The following is a 27,854-nucleotide window of genomic DNA, read 5'->3' as shown; positions in this document are numbered from 1 at the left end:
TCATCATTTGGGCTCTCATTACCATGGACGCGGATTAGGGAGTCGTTGAATCAGTGTTTTGCCCTTTCTGGCCACCGTAGCAATTTTAGGGGGCCCGCCCCGTCAAGTTCCATGCTTATTGGAGTTCCAAGCCATAACTGTCAAAGTAAAAATTAAAGTACAGCAACTTTTTCATTATGAAAATTTTGTTTACAAAGCACAAAAATAAAATAAATATACATGTATTAAGATTTTGCATTGGATGAATTGATCGCTTCTGAATGTTATTATTCTTTGAGTTTGCGAGTTTGAGCTTTTATTGTGTAAAATAACGCCGGGTGGCGGTATTATTGTGGCTACACACATGCCTTCGACGCCACTTCCTGGAAGATTGACAGTTTCGCCCCACACACTAGCAGTAGCGGTGACGCCAGCTCCAGTGTTGTGTGACGGCCACGACGAGGCTCGAACGCCTTTTTATTCTCTCCTCGCCACCATGTTCACTCATTCGTAGTTATTTTTCTCCGATAAAGGAGACGGCGTGGGGCCGCGAGAGTGACGCGGACGCTGGAAATAAAGTCAAGCGAGGACCCCCGCCCCCCGCGACGCTAGTGTTTGATGGAGGCTGGGGATGCAGCCCAGCTGCCGGCTACAGTCGCGGCCAGTCGGAGTGTGGAGAAAGCCCTCGAGGACGCCGCCGCCAGCGGGGCTCTCAACTTGGCTAACCGAAAACTGAAAGAGTTTCCCCGGAGCGCTAAAAACTACGACCTGTCCGATATTACGCACGCAGGTAAGTTCAAGATAGAAGTTAGCCTTTCGGCTTTTGTTTTGTCGCCTCATGTTTGGGGGGGTCCCACCCTGATCTAGCTTCACAACTATTGTTTTTCTTTTTTCTTTTTAATACACTGACTCATCACGCTTATCTTAAATTAACGTCTTGTATTTAATAAATAGAAAAACATCTTTTTTTTATAATAAAAACGTGGGCATTATGTTCACTGTCTTTCAAAAATACCAAGGTATGATTTCATCTCTCTCGCCTATCGTGATAGCTTTTCTTCACTCCTGCTTCATGTTATAATTTATTGTACATATCGTAGTAGCAGGGGCGGAGCTACGTGGCCTGTCCCCCGGGCCACCCCGTCAAAAAGGCTCTGACCGCTTAGTAATTACTGCTTCGCCAAATCCACTATACCATTTTCTCATGACCAAAAGGTTCGAAAAAGAAGTTTGACAAAGTACCAACACAAAGGCAAGGAAATCGCGAGCACAAAACACAGGAGTAAAACTCGTGAATTAATGAATGTTTATGAAGTTCATCGTCACCGTTAAGTGGCAAGGTTATTTTTGTTTGGAACACGAGGCAAAATGAACGAAAATGTGAAAAATGACTACAACTAAGAATTAGTTTTAATAATCGATTAATCCGCTTTTTGTTTCTCCTCTTTTTTTAGTATTTCTCATTACTCAGCCAATATTCATGGTTTTGGTGGACCCGCTAGAATTTCTAGTTCTTCTAACAACCATGTGATTTTGTGGTAAAATACTCAACATGTTTACTTCATCTCAATGACAAGTTATTTCTGCCAAAATAGCTTCTGATGAACTAAAAAAAAAAAACAACATTTTCAGTGATTTATTAAAAAGTTTCTCTTTGAAAATGACATGCATAAAAGTACAGATTATCCATCAGTTGTTTCCAGATGACATCAGAAAATAGGGGAAAGTAAACACTATTTCAAAGTAAAAACAGATGCTTGGAAAAAATCATTAGTTTGTACCGTGAAATCATAAGTTGGGGTGACTTGTGTTCATGGTTCCACTAAATACATATAGACATATTTTTTTGCACGTAATGTGTCAAATTATGTATATAAACACAATTCAAACTTGATCGAAAAAAGCCCATCAATTTATACGGATTGATGAGTAACTTTTTTTTAGTTTAAGGCTTTTTAAGAATTTACTGCTTTTGCAATTTATACAAGAGAACAAAAACGTCCATTTTATCCAATCATCTCAACATCATCCTTGTATAATTCTAAATTTTCCACTCCATGACATGGCTGGCCCTCATACCCACCGTCCACACAAAAGGACAATCAATTACTCATACTTTAGCTGACTTTTATCTCAAGGTGAGGAAAACGCTCGTGTTTGGCCCGATTGGTAGATATGTTTGTACCCGAATTGGTTCCGATGAACGTCGGAACACGGTTGGATTAAGGCCGGCTACCTTGTCATCGCCGTGTGCAAAAGAGGATTATTCCGTCCAGGTTGACGGAAATCAATCTTCAGCTCTGTTGTGACCTAAAGCAGCACCCGGTGTCCTCAGCTAATTATGACCATCTGCTCATAACAAGCCAGGTGTCTGTCCTACAGGGACCAAGACTCAAAACACAGAAGCTGATTTGTTATTTTTTGCCGGTTGAACTTGGTCTTTGTTCTTAGATCTTGTTGAGACGGTACTGAGAAAGACCAGAAGTGTCCACGATTAAAAATAAGCCCCCCTCCTTCCTGCCTTCCTCTCTCCCTCCCAGCAACTTCCCATCTCCACGGAGGTCAAAGGTTCGTACACGCGTGCACAAACAAGAGTCGCTTCTGGCGAAAGGCGAACAAAGCTCGGGCCTTGTACGACCCCCCCCGCACGCTCGCAAGTTTGTGTTTTGCGCGGTTGCCTTTTGATGAGCGGCCATCCTCAGGCTGAAGGAACCATCAAGGGTCTACTTGTAGACGCGGTGATATCTAATATCGTCGCTCCCGGACTGACTTTGATAGTGATGCTTATGCTTGGAATCCACTGCGGAAAAGGTGCAGCATTTAGGTGCAGCAGATAATAATCTCACGAGAATGCTTGAATGCTGTTAGCATAGGAACATAAATGTAAAAATGAAACGAAAAGTGAAAAATATACCCTCTGTTGGGGCCTAAAATACCCTATATAAAGGGATAAAAAAAAACTTCGGTGGTAAAAAATGCATTCAGTCCCAAAGACTTTTTTTTTTTTTTTTTTAATGAATACAAACCCGTAATCCCAGAAAATTATTGATTTATGTTTTCATGTTTGCCGAAAGGAAAGTCTACAAATGGCTGGCACTTAATCCAAGTCATCAACAAGCTCATGTTATTAAGTACTAATCAATTACTATAGTTCGTTTGTACCTTGTCAATTTTCAATCAAACCAATCGATTGCAGAGGTAATTAAGTGCTCACTTAACTAATTACTCTAGGTAAGCACAAGTTAATCGATTACTTTAGGTACAGAAGTAATAACATAGTTGATTACTTCTTCACTTAACTACATAAAGTAATCAATTACCACTTACTAAAGTACTACATTGATAACGTTAGTACTTTGATCTCACAAAAAAATGTGTGCTTCGGATTGAATGATTGAAATGCTGTCTAAAGCCAAATTGACTACCTTACAACCCTGCACAGTGCAGGAAAGCTGCTAAATACAATAGCAAGTGTCAAAATGTGTTTTAAAGGTAAATTGTTGACAAAATATGAACTTTTTCTTGCTGAAAATGGCTAAACAGGGGAGTACCCTTTTAAGACACAGACTGGCTAACCCTTAATCTAGGTAACAGCAAGGCGCAAACCTCACCTCAATCTCATTGGCGACCCAGGCGACCCAACTTTTTAATCAAAGAAATACTTGATAGGATATTCTTGATAAACAATTCTCCTAAGAGTGTTTTCAAGACGGAGCGAATTGTGTACATCTTTGTGGTTATGTGAGGCCGTTGCCATACACCCGCTTGCTTTATTTCCTTGGGGTTGCGGATGTGGCCTCAGAATTCACTTCTGCTTTGTCTTGTCTGTCTGGTATAAACACGCGACATCGTCTTATCCTGACTTGGCCACTTTTGTTGCTTGAGTGTCTGCTTTGGCGACATTTTACGATTCAGTTTTTAGTGTTCGCGGTTGACCCTAAAAGCACCATAACGGTCCTGGCAGCATTCGGTAACACAAAAGCCCGGTCTCGGTTGATGATTCAGATTGTGAGTTGCACTTTGAAAGTATTTTAAAGCTCCACGGCAGCTGGTTGAAAGGGGAGGGGTGAGACGGGTGATCTTCCCTCCCCAGTCCCATGGGAGGTAACCAGAGTAAAGGCTGTCCGCCTAGAAGTACTCACTTGACTGGCGCGAGGTCTCATTCAAGGCGCTACTTTTTGGGGTTTAGTTTTGTTTCCTGGCCGCAACACAATGAAACTGGATGAGGGTGTGTAAATAACTGACTGGTGTGTGTCTGTTTGTGTGTGTGTACGGCGAGGACCGGCTGGTGAATAATGAAAAGCCAGGCTCTGTGTGTCTTACATAACCGTGCTGATTCATGAACCTCCACACTGAGGAAGTTCTTGATCGAGCGTGTTGGGGCCCTCCGATTGTCGGATGTTCAATTTAGGCTTCTGTTTGGATGGCCAGAGTTGAACCTGTCGTCCTGTTTTAATGGGTCACATGACCACAGGAAAGCTACAATGGAGCGTCGGCGGTAGCCTCCAGTGATATACGCACTTTCCTTCTCTGCGGTGGATTGCCGCTGCGTTTTCACAGCTCGACTGCGCATGCCGTTGCCACGGTGATCGGAACGTGTGGCTAATGCCTCCATCTGTTTACACGTCTCTCACTTTCCAGTGCTTGTCGCACAGTATTCGGATTCCGACTGAAGCTGAGCTATTTGAGTTGACAGCGGCGCCTTTTCTTATGGGTTCAGTTTCTTCTGTAAACAAGGTTGTGATAAGTGATTTAAATCACTTATGTTACCCCATTGATAGAACAGTAATGTCTTTAATCCATTCTCCATGCACACGTATAGAGCTACATGTACGATTTCAGATTTTTTGATTTTACGACATGTCCTATATGAATTTATCAGCCAATCATATCACGTGTCCTACAGCCAATCATAACTGTCGAGTGTGATTCATAATCATGCAATTCATATATACTGTATATTATAATATACAATATATAATATATATATATATATATTGTTATTTTTAAATTGTTGTGTTGTATTTTGGCTGTTTTTGGGTCGTTTTCTTCCACATTCTTGTGGTATTTTAGCCAAGGGATGGCACACACATAGTAGTGTGATAACTAAGCGGTCATGCAATGTTGAACTTTGACATGTTGTCAACATCTGGGTAAAATTTCAGCTCCTAGTGTCTTCTTTCAATGCTTTCCCTTTGGTATGAACTGCTTTTGATGTAAAGATTGAGTGATTGGACACAATACTGTACCAGGGTTAAGTGTTAAAGGACAGAAAAGTAGTTTTTTTATTCATGATATATTTTCTAAAAATAATCAACTAAAAAAAAAAAAAAAATATATATATATATATTTTTTTTTTAAACAGCCATTGAATCGGTTATCATAATTTTTTTTTCCTGCCAAATATCGGAATTGGCACCAGCCTCTAAAAAGTTAATGTCAATTGGGCCCTGCTTTTTTCCACAATGGCTTTCTTCTATTTCAGTGTGTCTCAAATGGCGGTACATGAAGGCACTTCAGCTATGTGAGATTTTAGCAAGTTTTCGGCAAATGTCAGCACATCTAATTTATTGCATTTAAATGCAGTTACTTATGCAATATTTTTTTTCAAAATGAGAACAAATTAATTGGAACATAAAACAACTAAATTTTGCTATTGTGACTCCTTTGCAAATCCTAATATGCCTTGATTTTATTAAAATTTATACCGATGCACTTTGTTATTATTGGCTCCATTTTCTGTCATATGAGCCAGAAGAAAAAAAAAAAGCTTATTTTACTAGAGGCGCTTAATAAAGTATGCAGAAAGATACCACGACAAATGTAGCTCCAGTTGAGTGATTCTAAAACAGACTTTGAATTTCATTCATTCATTCATTCATTCATTCATTGGCTCGTTCATATGTTTGTTCGTTCATTTTCCTTCAAAAATGCTTTGTGCTGCTTAGGGAGTATTCTAATGGAAAAATATCTTTCAGAAGGTACAGCTTTGATAAGAACTTGTGTGCTCAATGGCATGACATTTCTGCTCACTAGTAGAACGACCAGGGCGCTCTAATAGAACCATTTCACATTATTAGTGATGCAAAACTATGTATTTCTTGTTCAGCATTTGCCCTGAGCTGCAAGTCAGTCAGTGGGAGGGAAAACTGCATGCCGTGAGGAGGAGGAGGTGAAGATGGAAGTGTGTGGGTGGAAGTGGAGTCAAAAGGGATTTTTTTTTTCCGTCAAGGACATTACACTCCCCATCATCTGCTGTCGAGTTAAACATCACTCAGCGTTGTTCTCTTTCGCTTAAGCGCTCTTTGACCATTATAAGTGCTTGTAGCACAGCGTGTAAAAACACTTGATACGTCCGACCCTTGTGAAACTGCCTGAGGAAGCTCTCAAAGTGTTTGACAGTTCACTATTGCGAAATGTTTAAAATTGGCTTTATTCAGTTTAAACCCTAAATAAAGTCCATATTCTTTAAAACTCATGTTGACAAAAATATAAAATGATTTAATACACTGATGTGTGTCAATGTTAATATGGGGGTAGGTGACCTAGTCCTGCTGCAAATGATCAAAACCAGAATAAATGTCACGCCTCCGAAGGGATTTGTCATTTTGGATAGTAGGGCTGAGCAGTTAATGGAATTAATCAACATCACGGTTTGGTGGAATGCAATTTTTAAAGGGCCACTCGTGGGAGAAAAGAACCTCTGCTTTCTTTGGTTTTGTTGTTCGGTTTAATAGTAAAATAATCTATAATCATTTTATGTGGTGTCGTACTGAACTTTTCACACTGCAAATCGGTGAAAGTTAACGGCTCCACTTGAAGTAGACAAACTGTCTTTCAAATAAGTTCATTTTTCATTTACATTTACTTTAACATGTGCCTAACCTGTAAGACAAAAGTTTATAGGTATCACGAATCGAATATTGTTTTTTGTAATGCAGGTTAATGTATTAGCTGTGTTTGCTTTAAAAAATACATAGCTTTAAGACCCAGGAAGAACAATTGCATATTAAATTGCAATTGCAATACTGTGGAGAAATATTACAATTAGATCATTTTTCAAGATTGTCTCAGCTTAATCTATTGCAAAACAAAACGGAAGTTGGTATTCCTTTTGGATTCATTTAATTAATCTTCAACACTGCAAACACTAATCACTAAAACATCAACGTGGCTCCAAGTTATGTTACATAAACCAGTGGTCCTCAAACACCGGATCGCGGCCCGGTACCGGTCCGTGGATCACTGGTACCGGCCCGTGTGGGCCGCACCTGAAATAATGTTTTGGAACTGAGTTAGTTTAACACTTCATTCATTTGTGCTTTGTTTGACTTGAACTTTGTTTTTTGGGCGCCGCCCCTGGCTGCCGTTGATATTACATTTTGTAGTGAGAAGGATGGTGTGGTCATAACATGCTGGCTATTATTAGTTCTTATCTTCATCATGTTATATAGTGCTGCTGTAGTGATGATACATGGACTTAATCATTAGTTGGACACCGTAGCGAAAGCATTTGAGGACATTTGCGAAATTGTACAAATAATACATCCAAATTGGCGCGTTTATCTCGGAATAGTTTGTTGTCGCACTTGCGATTTTGAGAATGGGTTGTTAACTCTGAGTGGAGAAACTTGTGCAAGTTGACATGTTGCTCATCAAGTGTGTGATTTGTTTCTTTTTTCCTGTACGGCATGTGACTACGTGGTGCAATGGGGATGAGGTGTTGTCTTACCATGTGGCCTGAAATGCTTGTGATTCACCTTTGGCCACACCCCAAACAGTGATTTCATTGCAAGTGTTTTTTATTAGTTGCCTTGAAAGGCTGTGGAGTGCAGAACGCAGCTTACTTTTTCCTTCACGTGGTACATTTTGGCTTTCGTATGCGCCAGCAAAAAAAGATGATTATGATGTTGCTTTAAAGATATGTAATATAACTTTGGCCACTCTTATGTAATGAAAAGTTTTTTTTAACTTGATTGTTTTCAGTTGTTTCGGTTTAAGACTTGATTTAGTGATTAAGTCAAGTCAAAAATGTTCTATGCATCCCCACTAATTCTAACAGTTTATTCTGATTGATATCATGTTTGTGGAATATGAATTAGGCAGCAGAATCCACCCAATCTTATACATTTTATGACTTGCTGCCAGCTAAAAATGATATTAGTCGCGAAGGTAACGGCCAGTCACAGCTCAGCTTCGAAATGTCACATGACTCAGAAAACAGTTGAGCTGTGATTTCTCATTCCGCTAAACAAGTTACAAAAACATTTATCTGACCCTGAGCAACCGTGATGTCATTTTCAGCCAAACAAAATGGTTGCCCCCTGAGATGGATAAAAATGCGTGAATTTTGCTTCTTAATTCACATCATTCAAAGTCAAAGCTGCATTTTTAAACAGTCTTTCTCAAATAGTGGGGCGGACCCTCCGGGGGGCCGCGAGGCATTGCCGGGGGAAGCTCTGATGGGAGCGCTGATGACCCCAGGGAGAAGGATTTATTTTTGCCATGTGAAGTATAATTGTGATAAAATAAAGATTGGCATCTTTTTTTACACTCACTTTGATGCACTTGGGTTTTGTTTTGCTTAGACAAACCTTTAACTTCTATGAATGCTGTAAAAAAAAAAAAAAGAGTTGGTAACAGTTGTTGAAAGTTTTTTGTATTGCTTTTTCCTTGTGTCAGCGTTGAAAAAATACAGTTTTAGGTATATTTCATAGAAAATAATCTTAGTTATGGTCAGCTCGGCAAGTGGGAAGGGGGCGAAATGCTTTCTCTTTCCTTTGCAAAATATAGTTGAAGCTCTGTTTTAAATTTACATTCACAAAAAAACCACCTTAGTAAAGCACCTTTTGAAGTGTTAAAAAAAAGTTTCAAGTGTAAAAACATACACCATTCTAGCTTTATGCTAACAATGTAAAAAGCCATTGATACAGGTTGCTATAAAATCTTTGATAGTGCGGGGTGCGAACGATGAACCGCGATGTAGCAGGAAAACAGTACTTTCATTCATTCGCAGGAGAGAAACATCCTGTCCTGGCTTTTCCTCTTGTATCGGACTCCCTATCGTGCCGCTTGATAAGGAATGTTGTCCCACTTCTTGCGGGACTGCGCAGCATTTTTATCCCTTGTCCAGTGACCCACATAGATATAAAAGGAAATGCTAGCCAAACAAAAGGCTGGCTTGGATGCATGAATGTTGATGTGGAGAAGCGTTTGTCGTCTAAATCTGGTCACGCCGGCAATTGTAACATGGCTAAATAATGATGTGTCCCTCCTGTAACAGTTGTGTGTATCGGGATTGGATTTCACACTGCCGTGACATGTTGGCAGCTTGTCTGTCCTGACTCCAGCCTGCTTGTGTCATGCTGAATCACGGCAAAGCTTAGGAGGTGTCAACTCACTGTAGTTCACGGGGAACAAATACAGACCAATTAGATGTCAAGTGGGCAAGACTGAGATTTTTAGAGTTTCATGCAAATTTTTGCCACAAAAAAATGACAGATTACGGAATAATCAGCTGATTAAACATTTATAATCAATAAAATTGCATTTCTTGCCTTTCAATGCACTTTAATAGGTGTCAATTATATCCAGGGTTTTACCTCACACGGGCTGGCCTGGTGTCTGTTTCCCGCAATTAGCAAACAAATATATATATTAAAAAAAAGCTAAGTGTATTGTATGTTGCAATATGTATTTTATTTTTTTAACAGATTAAAGTTGTGTGTAAAGGTCAATTCTTTGCATAACTGTCTTGCATTGCTCACCTAATCATAGCTTGTAAAAATTAAGATTAACTTTGCTTCAAATGACAATTCAAAAGAATGTTTTTAATCAACAAACTTCACTCAATATACTTTAGGATGCAAAGTTATGTTATAGATTTATGTGTATTTATTGATGTCACCCGTCTTACATCTATGTTAGTGTAAATTGTTAGAGAAAATAAAGGTAAAAAGATCATTTGGCCAAATGTTTTTGCCCGAAGTTTTAAGGGCTATAATGGGATAATTTAATTGGTCAGGCCGTTCTCAAATCAGGTATTCAGTTGCTAGTTTCTGGTACGTGATAGCGTGACAGAGCTGATAGTGCACGAATAACCAAGGATAACTTTTAGTGCCACTCCACGTAGCTGAGACTCATTAGCCGTAAGAGTATTTTTTACAAACGATAAGTCTATATTAAGTAGTATCGTGATATTTACTGTATTTTCTTTTGAAGTTGGATGAAAGCTGTTAAACTTTATTTTTGATTAGGGCTGCATAATTAATTTAATTTTAATCGTGATCACGATATTGGCTGCCACAATTAATTAAGCTGATCCTCAGCGATATGAACATTTAAAAAGCCGTGCCAACCTTACATGGCAAATCAAGCACTTTGTCTTCCTACCACTAGGGGGCAATGTTTTCCACATGTTTGCATGACAGCTTCTGGTTTTATCAGCCTAATATATTTTTTACCAATGTGAAATGGCGTTGAGTTCTTCACCTGATTTCTAATATATGCAGCGCTAAATCTCAATTGAGACCTATTTTGAAAAATCCGATTTGTTTTGAAATGACCGAAAATAACATTTTGATTGCTAATTAATTCAAATTTTCTTAAAAGTAAATAATGTGCTTGGTTCTAAGTAGGACTCATTTTTTCATTGGTTTGCACGCAGCAAGTAAGTTAATTATTGACTTTATTTATTTTATTTTATTATTTTTTTCTGTATCAAGTTTTGAAGCCTTGTTTATATACAGCTTGTCCAAAAAAAGGGCAATAAATAGAGATGTTTGACTAAACATGATGAATAATCGTGATTAATCTCACGATTTCTATATTGAACAAAAATAATCGGGATTATTATTTTGGCCGTAATCATGCAGCCCTACTTTTGATAAACGGTGATTCCCACATATTTGCTGTCTCTTGCACAATGGATACAGATAGCAGACGGCCCCTCCATTCCATCCCCCAGTGAAGACTCCATTTCCCACCCCCCACCTTTTGTTCACACGGCTCCCCCGCAGCTATGAGACGGCAAATGTACACCGCTACTGTACACCTTCACACTCCAGCCTGTGCGCTTCAGGGAAAGAAGCACACCTTGCTGCTTTTTAATTTGTACGATTCCTTTCCCAGGTTTTTGTTCAAATTGGCAATGCTACTTCCAAAAACGAATCAATCAAGAGCCACCGGGCAGTCTCCAGCAAAGTACAGTACTAATGGAGCTTTTTAGACTCACCAGCGAGCGCCAATTGCAGTGGTTTTAAAACCAGGGGCTAGTACATACCTAATTATTGTCACTGTCGGCAGAAATCCCATGTCCGTATTTGGTCGACTTGATGTTTTTCCAAGAATCAATATTATTGGTCCGTCCCCGTGTGGGTCTATTAAGAATTATTGACCGCTCTAAAGTGTTGGAAGCAGATGGAGTGTTAAAACAAACCGGCTAAATGTGTGGAAGAGGCAAGATTGTTATAGTTATCAAACAAAAGCGATCGTTAATTAAATCAAGACTAGACTGCTTAAAAAAAGACAAGTAACAAACTGCATTTTACATTTATCAAACAAAATAAGTTCAAATGTTGCATAATTTGTGTTTTGTTGGTCAAGTTCCTCAATGAGCTTAAGGAGTTCATTTGACATGTATTATTATGTACTGTATTACTATTGTATTACTATTTGGCCTTACGGAAGAAAGGTCGAACTGGGAATTGTAGTTTGCTTTTTACACTATAATTATTGCATTTTTTTTCAATCAGTAAATACTCATCACATATATATATATATATATATATATATATATATATATATATATATAAAAAACTAATACTAAATCTAGTAAACCTAAATTAATAAAAAAAAAAAATAGAAACTCAGTAACCCTGGGAAGTGGTAAAGCAGGCACCCTCTGGTGGTATGTAAAAAAAAAAAAAAAAATTGAATTAAAAGTTTACATTTAAAAGCATCTTATTATGTATTTCAATCTAAACTGTCCTAAAAGTCAGTTGATTGAAATATTTCAAACTAGTATCCTACACTGAATTGGTTGGGAGAGCAATTGAAAAGAATGAATTTGTGCCTTTCTTTCAGATCTGTCGAAAAATCGTCTCTGCGAGCTGCCGGAGGAGCTCGGTCACTTTATCTCGTTGGAGACGCTCAGTCTTTACCACAATGGGATGCGTTCACTCTCCCCTTGTCTGGGGAACCTCCAGGCCCTTACCTACCTCAATCTCAGGTACAGCGCACACACACACACACACTCCCATGATACTGCAATATAACCGTTGCCAAGAAGCCACTTGCATTGTTTCCCGACTTCCACTCAAACACAAGTGTACTACGGCTGAATAGTTCATTAAATTGAAAGCGCAATGTTGTTGAACGCAATTTTCAAATCGTAAAAGATTCAATTTGGAAACAATAAACCCGTGGTAAAATTGTCAGTTGGTAGCAAGCTTTTTGTAAAGAACAAAATCTAATGACTACAGTTAAAATTCCCAAAATGTAATCTCCAAAAAGGACAAATTATGTTGATAATTTATGTGCACAAATCTTTATTTTTATTTAATTGTTTCTTTATTTTTGTTACTTTTTTTACTGTTCAAATAGTTCAAGAGACCACGACACAAATTGAGTTACAAAGTTCAATAAATCAAACAATGTTGGCACAGCACTCGATTTTTTTTTTCTTCCCTTTAAAAAAAAAAAAAAAATCCCCCATATTTGTGCTGGTTAGTGTGCACTGGACTGAAAAATATTTCATGGGTAAATTTAATATTGTTCTGTTTCTTGTGTTTAAAGCATTCCCTTCCAGCCCAGTTAAAATGGAATTTTGATTTATATAGCAGCCAGTGGCATTGAATCGGTTACCTTTATTTAATGCCATCCGAGTAAAAATGGATCTTTGATATCGACAGCCCTCAATGATAGACAATGAGTTAAAAAAAAAAAAAAACATAGGAAGAGAACCTTGAAAAAATAACCGTAATTGAATCGCAATACCAAGGAGAAAAAAACTTCACTTTTAGAGCATTTTCAAAAACCTTTAGTCCTGACGTGTACCCATCTAAAGAAAATAAAATTTAGTCGTTTTGCATCCACAGCCGTAATCTGTTGTCCAGTTTGTCTCCGTCTGTGTTTGAACTTCCCCTCCTGCGAGTGCTCATCGTCAGCAACAACAAGCTGTCTTCGCTGCCTGCCTCCGTTTTTGCCCTCTCGCATCTTCGACAGCTGGTAGCATAAAAACACACTCACAATAATCGATATGATTTTGTGCATTTTCGGCGTCACTTTTTCTTCACCTCTCATCAGGACGTGAGCTGCAATGAGCTCCGGTGTTTGCCGGCAGAACTCGGCCAGCTCGAGTGTCTGCGGGACTTGAAACTGAGGAGGAACCAGCTCACTGCTTTGCCCGACGGTACGCAGAGGAAAAGCGCAAATAACGCGATTACATGAATATGCAGAGATATATCAACATAATTTGCCTTTTTTTTTTTTCCAGAAATCTCTGAACTGCCGCTTGTCCGTCTTGATGCGTCCTGCAACCGCATTACCCAGCTGCCCTTGTGCTACCGCCACTTGCGGCACCTCCAGAGCATCTCGCTGGACAACAACCCACTGCAGATGCCCCCTGCCCAAATCTGCTCCAAGGGCAAATACCACATCTTCAAGTATCTCAATATGGAGGCCTGCAAAAGGAGCCAGGAAGAGCTGGAGAGACACCTGCGGCCCACCGGTTTTAACAGCTGGTCAGTGAGTTAGACGATTATTATTATTTTTTTTTTTAATGACTGATAGCCCATCCCCGTGTCGCAGTTTGTCTGACCAGGAGCTGTTTGCGAGTCAATTTGGAGGGCTGGACTCGGGTTTTAACAGTGTGGATAGTGGCAGTAAAAGGTGGTCTGGCAATGAGGCAAGTCCACGCAAGAGCTATGTTGAAACAACATGTCCACTTGCTACTTTGTGAGCAAGCAACTCACCTTAAATATGTGTGTGTTTGTTTAGTCAGCGGATGACTTCTCAGAACGTTCCCTCCGCATTTCTGAGGTCAGCAGAGACCAGAGAAATCTGGAGGAGGAAGCAGAGGAAGAGGAGTCTCCCCGAGAAACCAACAAAGGTGAGGGTGACGACAACGCTGAATTCTCCTCAGATGGGACAATGAACTCATTTAGTGCCATTCACCTATGGACCTCAAGGATCCATTTGACTGGGCTTTTCTCAGAGCCGTAAAAGCCAAAGATCCATTTCAACTTGGCTGGCAGTCAGTGAGTTAGGCAGGGATACACACCAAGTTTATTATAGTTAGCAACTAAATTGTAAAGACGTTTTCCTAAAGGAAATCAAATAAAAATGATAAAAAAATAAATAAGCAGTAACCAACCATGATGTACATTTCATGAAACTACTACGTACAGTAGTTGTTGCGAAAATTTCAATTTTTCATTGCTTGACACTTAACATTGGCTTAGGGCACTGCTTCTCAAATAGTGGGACGGGCCCCTCTGGGGCAGCGCGAGGTGATACCAGGGGGGGGCGTGGATGATCCCTTGAAAAAGGCTTTGTTTTCGTCATGTGGAATGTAATTGCAATAAAGTAATAATTTTCATCATTTTCTTTTAGTTTCAGGCACTTTGGTGCACTTGCTCCTTTTTTTCCGTTTTAGACTAAGTTGTAACCTGTATAAAGGCGATAAAAATAATGAACAGTTGTTGAAAGTTGATTTATATTGCGCTTTTCTGTTGTTAATCTTAAAAAGGATACATGTCTAGGTATACAAACAATTGTCATCAATAATAATCTTATTTATAGTCAGTGCATGGACGCAGTCATTTGAAAATTTTGTTCATTTTTTCACACAATACTCATTATCGTTATTATGTTATTGCTAGCACACGGCAAATAGTCCATATGTCAAAAAACGGTATGTTTAGGTTCAGGAGCAAAATTCGCGGTAATCTTTTAAGTCCAATTTTCAAATTGTATATGTCTGTCCCAGATCAGTCATAATATTTTTGGATTTTTCATTCAGTGAACAAAATCTCCGTTCTGCTTCGTTCGTAGTCAACGGCCAAACGGAGCAGGTCGACTTCATTGACAGCAGCGTGACGGAGGAAGAGGAGGAAGAAATGAAGACGGATCCTCCCACACCCCTCTCAGCACTGGTATGAGGCAAAAAAAATACTCATTTCACAACATCCTGTTTCTGTTATTGATTGTGTCACTGATTTCTAGGAGAGAACTACCTTGTCCCACAACAAGGACTCTGCAATACGCCGGTATGTGCCGTCATGATTTTTTGCATGCTAACCACATGCTTATCGAATTTTCTCGCAGTTACGTGAGCTACAAGGTCGCATGAAGCAATGTTTGAAGAGCTGGGGAAAGTCAATAGAGGAGAGCTCCCATTCCTTGCTCATGTCGCTCAAACATTGCCCTACAACTTTTCACAATATTGGCAGTGAGGTTTTAGCGCCGTTAGCGGTTCTTTTATGCCGATTTGACATTGCAGGCTCGTTCCAAAATGGAATAATTACACAAAAAACGTAATGACGTTTCTTTGTTTTAAGAATCAAATCATGCGTCGATATGAACACAATAATGAACCTAAGATACATCAGTGACAGCATTCACTAAATTATTCAATTTTAAACAAACCACCACATGAGGCTCATCAATAGTATTAGCAGTCAAACTAATATGTTAATGGATTACCAAATATAGTACAAAATATGGTTAAACTTGACATAGATGATCTGACATCTTTTGTGAGTTAAACACAATAATAAATTTGGGTAAAATGTACTTGTATTTATCACTTATTGGGTGTCCACATTCAAATATGATTGACTTTCACTAAAAATTTGAACCAACAAATGGATGGACGCAGAACATTTTGGGGATGTCAGTGAGACCTTTGTCTTTTACATTTTCAGTCGATTACACTTCTATAAAACAATTCATTGTAAGAAAGAAGAAGAGAAAAAAAAATACATTATATTGGATATTTTTAATTAACCATTTGACTGATTGGTGATCAGAAATGTCTTCTTCTATTCTTTAAAATTTGCACGAACCTTATAAAAATCCTTGGTCAGTCCTTAATGATCTCCTGACAAAACGTTTGCAATACTGGGCTTTCGATTGAAATAATTTCAAACGCAACGTCATTGACTTTGACTTTAATGCTGGCTTGTTATTTTCCCGCTGTGTCTTGTGCAGATCTAGTCTTCACGTGGAAGTGTCCGCCACGCCTTCACCTGTCTCACCGTCGCCGCACTCTCCCTCTAGCCCCAACACTGAAGAGCGTCGCCGGCCAGGAACGCTACTCATCTGGCAGGAGCGAGAGCGACTCCAGCAGCAGCAGCAGCAGGGAGAAAAGACCAGGTAAACAAGATGCTTTTGGACAGTAAGCCCTAATATAAAGCTTAATTGTTGACAAAATGTCAATGTTTATTTTTTGTGCTCCCAAAAGTGCTCCTGTTTGATAAGTTTTGATAACCATAGTTTTAATCGGTCATGTAATTATACACGTCTCTATTTTTGCAGCTTGCTTAAGTCATTGACCAAAACAGGAAGTCTTGCGGCCTCTGTAGCTCCTACAGGAAGTAGTAGCTCGGAGTGAGTAAAAATCTGCACACATTCGACACTGGCTGCCTCAAATGCTTTTAAATGGTCCTCTGTCTCCCTCTAGTGGGCCATCCCCAGAAAGCAGTCCCTCCCACTCAGGCTTTCGATCGAGATGCGCTGTAAGTTGTACTCTCTTCTTGACTTGTGCACACTGGAAACATGCAAACACGCTCATTGTTGTCTCTCCTTCCTGTCAGAGCACTGAACACGCCACCGCTTTGGGTTCTTCGACAGTGCTGCACCTTCAACGCTCCAGAAGTAGAACAGGTAATTTTGTAGAGGAAATTATTTCTGCGTAGTGTAGGTCTGACCTGTATGGCAGATGTTCTTTATTGAAGTGCAGATCAATTTGTTTTTCTTTTCTTTCTCCAAAATCTTTTCAACGCCCATTCCAATTTAAAAAAAAAAAAAAAAGTTGACATCAATTGACCGATGGCACGCTTTGGTGGCATTTCTGTTGACGTATTTTCCTGTCAAAGGCGCTCAAAAGAAGTTAAAAGAAATCGTACTATTTAAAAAAAAATAGTAGTAGAAGAAATTTAGCAAGCTAGGCTAACTATTAGCTTGATCCGTAATATGGTAAGTGACTTCTGTGACACGTACAAGTAGTCAACGCGTGCAATTGCTCCTCTATGTGTCCGTGATAACAACATGAGCCTCCTTATTGGCTGTCGTCTATGTTTACATTGGCAAAATGAAAAAACGTTTTTTTTGTTTTTTTTTTTAAAGAGATAATCTCGTTTTTGCTGACTCGAATCACAAGGGAGCAAAAATGCTTGAATTCGACCCTCTAGGGCTGGTCAATACATGGAATGAATTGGATTAATTTGTCATTTTAAACAGCGAAGGTTTGAGAATTAGCTAAATCGGGAAATTGATGATTTGTAAAAGTGGCAGAGTGCTGGACGAGACATTCAAAAGAGATGTTTACAATAGTTACCAACTACTTAACTCATTCAGTGAATTTCTGACTTTCTTTTAATAAATAAATATCTTGGATTGAATGGCCAGACTCAAGAAAGATATGTGAAAATACATCTTTGGGATTGAATGAGCTAGTTGTGATTTTTAAGCAAGTTTTGTACAAGCTATGAGTGAAGTTTATATTAAAACTAGTTAAAAATCAGTATACATGTTATGTTGGATTTCAAAAATGAGTCATATCGTTATCTTGAGGGGGAAATAGTTTCGGCGTACCGATGTAGGAAAAATCACTTTTGAATGAACTCTTCCAGAAGGACCGTCCTCCCCGAAGACGTCTCCCCCACCGGCGCAGAACCAGAAACCAAACAGCTTCCTGTTCCGCGCGTCGTCACGCAGCAACGTCCGACCCAGCAGTGAGCGCCAAACAAAACCAAGCGGTGAGCTCGGTACGGCTTCTGCATTTCTCGCGTCCTCCGCAGGCTCTCCCCTAAGCGAGGTGACCCGTGCGACCGCGCCCTCGCCCAAAGAAGAGAGAGCCGACGCTGCCCAGCTTCGCAAGGTTGGCCGCGCATCTGATGGGTCGGCGCTGTGTTGTTTGCTCAATTTCTTTTTTTTGTTTTTTTTTTGTAGACGCTGGAATCACGGCTGAAGATCACCCTGGGCGAGGACCTGGGGGAGGCGCTGTCCGACGGCACCGTCCTCTGCCAGCTGGTCAACAGCGTTCGAGCGCGCTCCGTGTCCATCATCCACATCCCGTCCCCCGCGGTGGTACGTCTATTTTCACGTGTTATCCTGTCATCCTGGTTTGTTTTTTGTGTGTGTATTAATTTTAGTCTTAGATTTTGTTGTTATATTCAGTGTTGCCTTATTTATTGTGGTGGTTACATTCCAAAAACTACCCACAGTAACCAAAATTTGTCAAGTATAGAGAGCGCACTTCCCCCGTCGGCGGTGCGCCGCGAGTTTTTTGCGTTTGTTACTTTTTTTGTTTCTTTCTTTTTTTTAAAAAAATCCTTCATCTCTATCTTTTTGTGTGGTCTGACTTAGGAGGAAAAATATTTACAAAAAGGGAGGGGTGTAAGCCTGCAATAGCTATGGTCATGAATGAAAATACATGTAATAGATTTAAGACGTTTTTGGTTTTTTTTACTTGTCTGATTTAATAGGAAGAAAAAAATGCAATAAAAATGTAAACGTGTATTAGAAAAGGTTAAGGTCATAAGTGAAAATCCTTGAAAGAGTGAAGCCGTCATAATGAACCATGATGTAACGAGGAATTTTTTTTTATGTGATGAAATTTCACAGTATTTTCTAGCATTTATTGCAATGATGGTAGCTTGATTTGGTTTTCTAAATGTATAATGTGTTTCTCCTTGTTGTCAAAACGCGCACTTTTTTATTGTTTTCTACTCACGTCAAATATTGGGGAAGAGACTATCATTTTCCTCCATAACAGTCCGAAAATCTCACTCTGATAAAAAGGTAGCTTTGATTTATTTTGTTAGTTCCAGTTTGTAGATCAGCCTTCACTTGTATTTTTTTCCCCTCTGTCGTTAATTGATATCCTTGCTGTTGTCTTTCAGCCCAAACTGAGCTCAGCCAAGTGTCGACTCAACGTGGAAAATTTCATCACTGCTTGCCGCAAGCTGGGTGTCCCCGAGGTAGGTAAAAAAACAAAACAAAAAACGAAAAAAAACAAAAACAAACGAACTTGCGTTAACATTCAGTTGAGTTCAGTGAGGTGATTGTAATTGTGCATGGCAGCCACAAGATGGCGCCAAATCACTTCTTACCAGCTGGACTAGAAGGCGTACGCAGTTGTTCATAATTGTAATAGCTTTCTAACTGTATAAATCAATTGTTTGTTGTCCTTCAAGTTGGACCAACGACTCGAGCAGCCTCCAAACGCACAAGTCGCCGGTCCAAACTCCGCTTTTGTCCCTCCCACCTCTAACATTTCCTTGTCGTGTGTGTGTGTGTTGTTTTTATTTTGACGCTGTCCAGGCGGACATGTGTGTGTGCTCTGATGTGCTTCTGTCTAAGCATCTCCGCGTGCTGCGCTGCGTGGAGGCCTTGCTGGCCCTGGAGGACGGACCCTCGCGGTCTCCGCTGCTGGCCGCAGATTTTCTGCTCTTCTACTGCGCCGCCATGGCGCTGCTCTACGTCCTCTACTACTACCTGTTCGCCTAAGACCAAACACACACAAAGCACTGAAATGCCTTCACTTAGCACATAGAAAACCACTACAGATCCTCCATGTTCTCCCAAGAATGTCCTTCTTATTTATAGTATATTATACAGGGTGACAACATAGTGTTAAGCTTGTTTTTTTTCTTCCTCTACTTGTATTTTTTGCACTGCTGGAGTCTTAGCAAAGGAAAGTGAGCATCCTATGAGCTGAAGATGAACTGTGAATGTGTACGTTATGATCAGTTTTTAACCGTTTGGAACATGTACAAATGAGACCCGAGTGCCTCCCGACTGACATGACTTGTGTCCAAACTGGAACGGTACAAAGTACATCTCCTTGTCGTCGGGTCAGAACCAAGTCACGATTTCATCTTTTCTATACTAATGGCCAAGCCACATAAGATGGCTTGCTCTTTTTGATGTATTTTTCATGTTAGGCGACTAATGAAGAGGTACAAGGTTCTGACCCGATTCCAGCATATGTACACACTACACACACACATATATGTAAAATTACAAGATTCGATACGTACCCCGATGTCTTAGGTGCGATACGATCGTTTTGAAATGGAATGAATCAATTCACTTCAATTCAGTTGGATTATGATTCAGTTCATTATGTTACGCCTCCAAGAAGGTATATTACCTTTTGACAAAATTAATAAACAGTGAATGTGACCGTCAAAAATCTTTTCTTTTCATTTAGATTTCATGAATTTGAATTGTAAAAATGTAGGGTTTCGCATCTTAAAACCACATTTTTATTCAAATTGTTTTTGTTACACCGCTAATATATACCATGTGTATGTATATATATATATAGATAGATATCAAATGTTAGTGGTTTTGTTGACCGACTGACTTTGTATAAATGTAAACAGGTTATTAAATTATATATTTTTATTTATTTGAAGTTTTTTTTTGGTTTTTGGTGTCGCAAGGTTTTCACTACAAAACTAGCAAGAGCTCCAACAGGGAAATTCAACATAATCAATATTCTACGCAGGCTTAAAATAACTATTTTTTTCCCCCTGACTATTTTGGCATTAAAAATGGATTTTCCCCAGAGCCTTTACCATGTCTATCTGAGGCCTTACTGTATATTTTGAACACATTTCCGTATTGATAAGTTAAAAAGGATGACTCAAGGGAGGGAGACGAAAATGAATATGTTTGCCCCGCCTAATGTCTACGATTGTCTGCACAAACCAATTTCCAGTCTATGTGTACCCCATTTATCTGCCTTATTGCACATCTACAGTCAATGTCAACTAACAGCTGCAATTGTCATTTTTTGTATCGATACAAGGGTAAAACGGACGACAACTGTTGTATGTTGATTTCTTGCTGTTTTGCATTCTCCGTTTGTCCCGTTTGCTCAGCTTTCTCCTGCTGCTCTTTTCTACTCTTCCAGTCTTTCTATTTGCCATTTTATTTACACTGTATGAATTCAAAATGTCTATTTTATAAGTTGAACCGGCCCAAATATGTCCACAGAGCAAAAATTCCCCGTTATCTTTTTTATATTTATACAACACTATTGACTTTTTCAAGTTTATATAAATGTATTTGTTACATATGTTCTCCCCTGCTGTTGTAAAGAATTTATTAAATATGGATTTTGACGTGAATGCTATTTTTTTTTTTTTAATAAAACAATGAGTCACAGGCAAAATGTCCCAAAACGGCCTTTATGGAAACCGGATCTGCCATTGTGAGTATTAGAGCAGTGGTTTCACTTCCTGTGAAATATCTTTACACCCCTTAACCAGTGGAAAGCATTTTTGGGGTTTAAAAAAAAGTAAAATATACCATCAGTGTCTGATTTATTAAACTTTAGACCGTTTCACACTTCATTTGTATTGGTCCACAAAAAAAAATCCACAAAAAATGGCCTCTTTTGGATAATTGATGAAATCTGTTATCAAAAAGAAATAACAATTCATATATATATATATATATATATATATATATATATATATATATATATATATAGTTTTTTATTGATAATTTTTTTGTGAAAAAAAAATATATTTTATTATTTTTTTATTTTTTATTGTATAAATATATATATAAAATATTTTTTCACAAAAAAATCAATAGTGTCAGACCTGTTGTAAAAAAATGAATATTTGTTCATAGAAAAATTATAAAGCGTCCTGTTTTGGGGTTGCAGTCGAGATGTGTTCACAAAAATAAATCATGAACTTGACAGGTAACGAGAGGTGGCACACGACAATTTGGGTTGAACCATTCTAGTTGTTTTATTTAGAATCTCGAATCCCCGAAGTTCCTTCAAGTACCCCTAGGGGTACAAGTACCCCCATTTGAGAACCACTGTATTAGAGAACTAACAATTTTCAAATTTAACTTTTGTAAAAATATGTCTCCTCCCGGTCCAGGATGCATTGTGCTCACCCCAGCTCACCACGGAGGAAGATGGCCTGAGCCGGGTGGCCCGCACAGTCCGAGTTCTGGAGGGACTGGCTGGTTTGACGTGATTGGAAAAGCATTTTTCCATTTGAATTGGCAACATGACAAACTAAAAGTAGTACAATTCCAAAAGTAATTGGATCATTCCAGTTTTGAGGACATTTTTCATCCACCTTTAATGAAATGTGTGTGTGTGTGTTTTAATTTCTTGCATCTCCCCTGATGACTAACAACAACCATAACAGATAAAATGTTTTAAATTAGCTTATGGGGTCTGCTTATTGTAAAAAAAAAAAAAAAAAAAAAAGCCTTATAGAGGAAGAGAAAAGTAAGCAATAAAACGACTAAACAAGAATGATATTGATCTGACCTTTGTGACCACATGCAAGGTTAGTTTTCCTATTTGTATTGCAATTTGATTCAATAGCTTCTTTTTTTACATAGCTAATTCTTGACCAGTTAGCATGGCGGCTAATAGCTAGCACAAACTACTAAACTTTTTAATCCGGCCCGCCTAATTTGTAGAAATTATTAGTCAGGAGGAGAAGGATAATCAGTGTCAGTGTTTTAAAATAAACACTTCAGTTGTTGTCATTTAAATAAATGGTTAAATACATGGGACTTGAATAATGTTTTTGTTAATTTTCTATTGAAATATAGCATATTTTTGTTTGATTTTAAGGTGGCTTATCTATACACCTCGTCCATCTGCTCCTGCCCTTTTGTCCAATATCAGAACCTTTTATAGCCCTCGAATCAAAACATTTGCTAGCATGTGGTCTTGAGCAATAGACTTAGTTTGCAACCCTGTTGTCTAAAATTAGTGTTCAAATAAAATGTAAATAAAGAATAAAGATTTTATTAATCTGTGTTCTTTTTTAATTGAACATTTAAAGGGTAAGGAATACTAGCATGGTTGTGCCAAACAAAACAGTTGACAAACTAAACTCTGGGTGTCTTTTTATTTGAAAACATCCAAGAATTAGTCTATGATTTTAGTCTATATTAAAAACAAACAATAAAAGTTGTCCTTCAATTCTGGAATGGCTCAAATAATGATGGCTGTAGTTCGGTCACAACCTGTGTGTATATTCAGAAAATCACACACTTACACACTTAAGGCCATAAAAGGACAAATGATGGACCAAGAAAAACATGCATGGATTGTTGTGTGCGGTTGGGCAGGTTAATAGTTCTTTTTATGTGGTCGTTTTAAAAGGTTTGCGCTTGGAGGGTTTTCAATCAGGTTAATGATCCCTCTGGTCAGCCTCTCCTTGCCCTTGAGTGAGACAAAAAAAAAAAAAAAACATTTAAGGACAAACTCAATCTAGAAAATGGGTTCAATATGCAAAGAAATAAATGAGATGAAATAATGCGACATAATTCTGCTTGGCCCAATTAGTAAATCGTGTTTAATCCGTGAAAGAAATACAAAATATTCGCGAATAACATGTGATGAATAATTTTAAGTGTTTTATACAAAAGGTGGTCATTTGTTCGAGTAACGTGAACGCCTCATGTTTGGATTTGAGATGACGTGTTTCTGGTAGCGATACAACATTAAAAGAGCTCGCGTTCACATCTAACATATTTTATTTTAGTTCCACCGACTCATAGTTTTTTGAAATTGTGTTACAACGAACGGTGGTCTGTATATTTGGACGGTTCCCAAAACGTTTCAAATAAGTTTTACACTTGATGATGGTGAGTTGTCCTGATTTCTTTGAACGCCTCGTACGATTGGCTTCAGTACCAAACAGGTGTTGGCGATGTCAACAGTCGCTCGAACCGAGTGATTAAAAAAAGAAATTAAAAAAATATGAGTCATGTGGCGTTAGCAACTGATTAAGTAACTTGTGGGAATTCAATAACAAATCTTAAAGTTTAAAAACAATCTAATTTCTTTCTTATACAATTTATAATGTTTAGATATTTCGGTATTTCTATGTCAAAGTTTTTTTTTATTTTTTATATAAGATCATGTTTTCAAAACGTAAGTCCCATCTACCCTTAACATTCAACTGGATTTTGTGTATGAACGAGTGTGTGTTTTTGTGAATAAATGGTGATTTGAAAATGGAATCCATTGCATGTATTATTCATCCATTCGTTTATTTTCTTAGCGGGGTTTATGCAAATGAAAAACAACAATCAAAAGCGTGGAGGGAGGCGGCTGATGCGTCTGACCTCTTATCATCAAGTTAAATATCACGCGGGCAAATAATCGAATTTCATTCTAAAAGATATCAATGTTGACCAATCGCACTGATAGCTTTATTTTGAAAGTTCAAACCGGAAAAGTGTTAGACGCATTCTACAAGTAGCTTGACACTCAGGGGACTCGAAGAACCTAGGGTAGTTGCCGAGGCAGGCAGAGTTGAGCAGCCGGGCGAGGACGAGGGAGGACGGGGCGGCCGCGGCGGCACCACGGAGGGTCACAGGGATGTACAGTAAACACAGGCAAAAAAATGGCCATATATCGCCGGCGGCGTGCGCGTCTTTGCTCTTGTTTCTGGCTTTCTTCTCGATAATCGGCGCCCCGGGAAGGACCAGCGGAGCGGGTGAGTCAAAACTTGCATTCAACCAGTTGCGCCTGGATGCTGACGTTTAACGAAAACAGTCATTAAAATAACGAACTTCGGAGCATTTTCAAACGGATGATACGCCTCGTTTAATGCCGGAGAAACTTTCCGAAAGGTCAAGTTTGTTCGTCGTTCGGCGTAATGATTTGACGCTGTCGCGTCTTTCGTTACAAGTCGCAAATTGGAATCTTAGACTTTGGGTGTTGCTCCCTTTGCCTTTTTTTCCCCCCTCTTTGTCCATAAAAGGAAGAGTTTTGGAGGCTCGACTACAATGATCACCGAATTATAAATGGGTTCTTCGGTTCCGACATTGCGCTTTACGAACGGCGCCTGCAGCAGGGGCGATTCTAAAATAAAAAGTTTCGGGGCGAGGGAAGATGGAGACTGCGAGTTTGCTAATGATGATAATGAGCATCGAGTCAGTTAACTACTTAGTATCTTTGTTTTCATGTTTTGCTTCAGGTTTTGTGCATCAAAAAGGTGTCAATGTCAAAACATAAACGGTGATTTATAAAATAAATCCTAAGATGCAACCACATCTAACCAGAAACCAAACACATTGTAAACTGTGAGGTAATTTTTACTCATGCAATCCCAGAGACATATTTTTTTATTTTTTTATAGTCCAAACATTCAATCCTAAGTAATTATATCGCTATATTTCAAAGAGTTTGACTAAAGGCGAGTCTAAAAATGGCCGGTCAATTAAGAAGAACGAATTCATTAATCAAGTACGCAAGTAACATTTTTTTCAAGTAAAGTACAAAAAGAATTAATTATTTTAGGTTCTAAATGTACTCAAGAAATCTACTACTTGAGTAATTTTAGTCTGGAGGTAACTCACCGATTAGGTGCTAAACTATTAAGTAATCATTGACTTATTCAAGTAATTGTTTACTTTAGGGAATAAATACTTATATAATCAGTGAGTTTGGGTATGATATTTATTAATTTAACACAGTGCTTCTCAATTATATTTTGCCAAAGAAAGAGAGAACTTATCACCCCCCTCAACGCTGACTATAAATACGATTATTATATATAAAAATTGTTTCGGTAGACCTAAACCTGTATCCAACTGTTACATTTTTTATAGCGTTTACACGGGTTACAGCTTAGTCTAAAACAGGAAAAAAAAAACAAGTGCCTGAAACTAAAAGACAAAAATGAAAATTCTTAATTTATTGCAATGTTTCTTTTGACACTGTAACATGTGAGAAACAAAGAAAATTGTATTCAAACATTCACTTCCTCAAAAATCGTCAGAAATCAGTTGATTTTTTTTCAAGCTTGTGTCTTCATAATAAAATTGAACTGCAAGCATTAAAATAGACGTTAAAGGACGCTAAAATAGTTATTAAATTCACTTCAGATTTGTTTTTAATGAATCAGCCCATTAGAATTTCAACTTCTTCATTTATTCTACTTGACACCTGTATTATTGCCACACAAAATACTATGTTCAATTATCACAATTCAATTACACAGTTCAATTATCACACTGTAATTTCGCATGTTCCGACTTATGTTTATGACACAATTTTTATAGAATTTTGATACATATAAGAGCTTGAAGTGAACTCTTTAAAGACTGCAAGTCAAAATATGTAGTAACCACTATTCTAAATCAAATAAATAAATAAAACATCTTTAATTCATGCTTGATTTTCCCTTATTTAGCATAAGCCTAACCTTTAAGGCGAAAACATTCATTTTTCATAGATCTGAACTTGTTTATTAAAATACAGATTCATTTTTTGTTATTCATGGGAAATGAACTTTCGCTGACACTTTACCATATTTTTTGGACACAACTTTTTTCTTATGATTTGAGCCCCCCGGCTTTTTTTTTTTTTTTTTTTTTTTTGCTAGCCACCAGGAAACAATCCATCGCTAAAACAAATGTGTGTATTTGTTCAAGGTGAACAAGGACTATGAAATAGAAGTGAAAAGATGTGATTCAATGGCTCTGATCAAGAAGTTTTAAAAATACAGTTTTGAAATATAAAAAATCTGTATAAATTATGAATAAGATCTTGTATAAAAGTTTTTAGTTCAAATTTGTTGTTTTTGTATGTTGACTAAAATAATCAATCAATTGAACAAGGGGAAACAGAAGAAGACACTCTGGAATTATTGATTGAGTTTAAACTGCTATTTTATTCTTTAGACATGTTGAAAATATCTGTCTGTCCATTTTCTATAAATATGTCAATATAAATATATATGCTGAACATGCAGTCATGTTCAGTCTGTTCAAGTTAGGATGTTGCTGCAAGCAGGCAATTAAAAAAGTACAAAAAAAACCAAAAACAACCTCCTTTCTGTGCAAATATCTGATGTTACGCTAATAGTCCGATGCGGCTTATCTGTAACAATTTTTTTTCTCAATTTTTGCTGTTGTGATTTATACACCATTGTGGTTTATATTTCGAAAAATATGGTAGATCGCAATCGTAAAGTTACAGGAAAAAAATTTGCAATTAGTTTTCAAAATTGCTCAGCCCCCGTAAAGCGCTTCAAAAAATTTTGAGCGATTTTTGGTTACGTTGCTAACGTTCGGATCGGAACCGTGTCGGAAACGGGACCGGTCGTTGTTTGAATGTAGTGAGCGACAGCACCAAGTGTGATACATATCCAGTCATGTGAACTGGTGGATGAGCAGAACAATGGCCGCCATTGATCAAACCGCAGGAGTTGGTTTGCCTTGTTGCAGTGAAATTGGGTTCAGCGACGCTGTCTGGTTCTGACGAATGAACTTCTGCCATGTGAAACATGATAAAACAGCGGACTCTTTCTAACACTGTGTCATCATCAGCGCAACTTCTCTGTCGGCGCGCCTTCCTCATCCCCGCATCCGAGGTGGCCTCTGGTGGGCTTGCGTGGGCTCCGTCGCGTTAGTTATAATTGAGTTTTTTTCTTTTTTTTTTTCTTTTTTTGGGGGCCGTGTCTGAATGTTCGTGGAGTAGGTTAGAAGAGCACTCCATTCTCAATGCTTCCTGTTCCGCTCTAAATGATGTCCCTAGCTCTTATCCAACCTGCCAAGGCGTAAAAAAAAAAAAAAAAAAAAAATAGTAGTAACACCCACAGATGTTTGAAGAGGACATATCAAATTAACTTTATTTG

The 27,854-nt window shown here is 38.3% G+C and overlaps 2 protein-coding genes across 4 annotated transcripts in view; both read left to right on the top strand.

Annotated features, from left to right (window-relative positions):
• The first annotated feature begins 391 nt into the window (after window positions 1–391).
• Window positions 392–22,429, top strand: lrch4 (leucine-rich repeats and calponin homology (CH) domain containing 4). Of its 3 annotated transcripts, none has more exons than XM_088434966.1 (18): window positions 392–769; window positions 12,064–12,208; window positions 13,077–13,206; window positions 13,285–13,390; window positions 13,475–13,721; window positions 13,789–13,885; window positions 13,978–14,089; window positions 15,034–15,134; window positions 15,205–15,248; window positions 16,192–16,356; window positions 16,519–16,590; window positions 16,664–16,718; window positions 16,797–16,866; window positions 17,835–17,936; window positions 18,003–18,082; window positions 18,154–18,291; window positions 19,107–19,184; window positions 22,116–22,429. In XM_088434966.1, exons 1-18 carry the CDS (start codon window positions 598–600, stop codon window positions 22,212–22,214), a joined length of 2,013 nt encoding a protein of 670 aa, XP_088291092.1. In that variant the 5' UTR covers window positions 392–597; the 3' UTR covers window positions 22,215–22,429. The 3 variants fall into 3 exon arrangements, with proteins under 3 accessions (XP_088291092.1, XP_088291083.1, XP_088291075.1); XM_088434957.1 differs by lacking the exon at window positions 22,116–22,429 and adding an exon at window positions 19,528–21,344; XM_088434949.1 differs by lacking the exon at window positions 22,116–22,429 and adding an exon at window positions 19,528–21,344 and having other exon boundaries at window positions 17,835–18,082.
• Window positions 22,430–24,513: 2,084 nt separating this feature from the next.
• adam19a (ADAM metallopeptidase domain 19a) overlaps window positions 24,514–27,854 on the top strand; it is a 73,000-nt gene continuing 69,659 nt past the window's right edge. Inside the window, exon 1 of the mRNA XM_088434929.1 lies at window positions 24,514–24,707. Coding sequence (XP_088291055.1) covers window positions 24,590–24,707 — 118 coding nt within the window. The 5' untranslated portion in view covers window positions 24,514–24,589. The remainder of the gene's footprint in view (window positions 24,708–27,854) is intronic.

This window comes from Hippichthys cyanospilos, chromosome 1, assembly GCF_059441005.1.
Source record: "Hippichthys cyanospilos isolate Australia breed blue-spotted pipefish chromosome 1, RoL_Hcya_1.0, whole genome shotgun sequence".
Lineage (NCBI taxonomy): Eukaryota > Metazoa > Chordata > Actinopteri > Syngnathiformes > Syngnathidae > Hippichthys > Hippichthys cyanospilos.
Note: the sequence above shows the minus strand (reverse complement) of the source record. Positions and strands in the feature narration are given on the sequence as shown.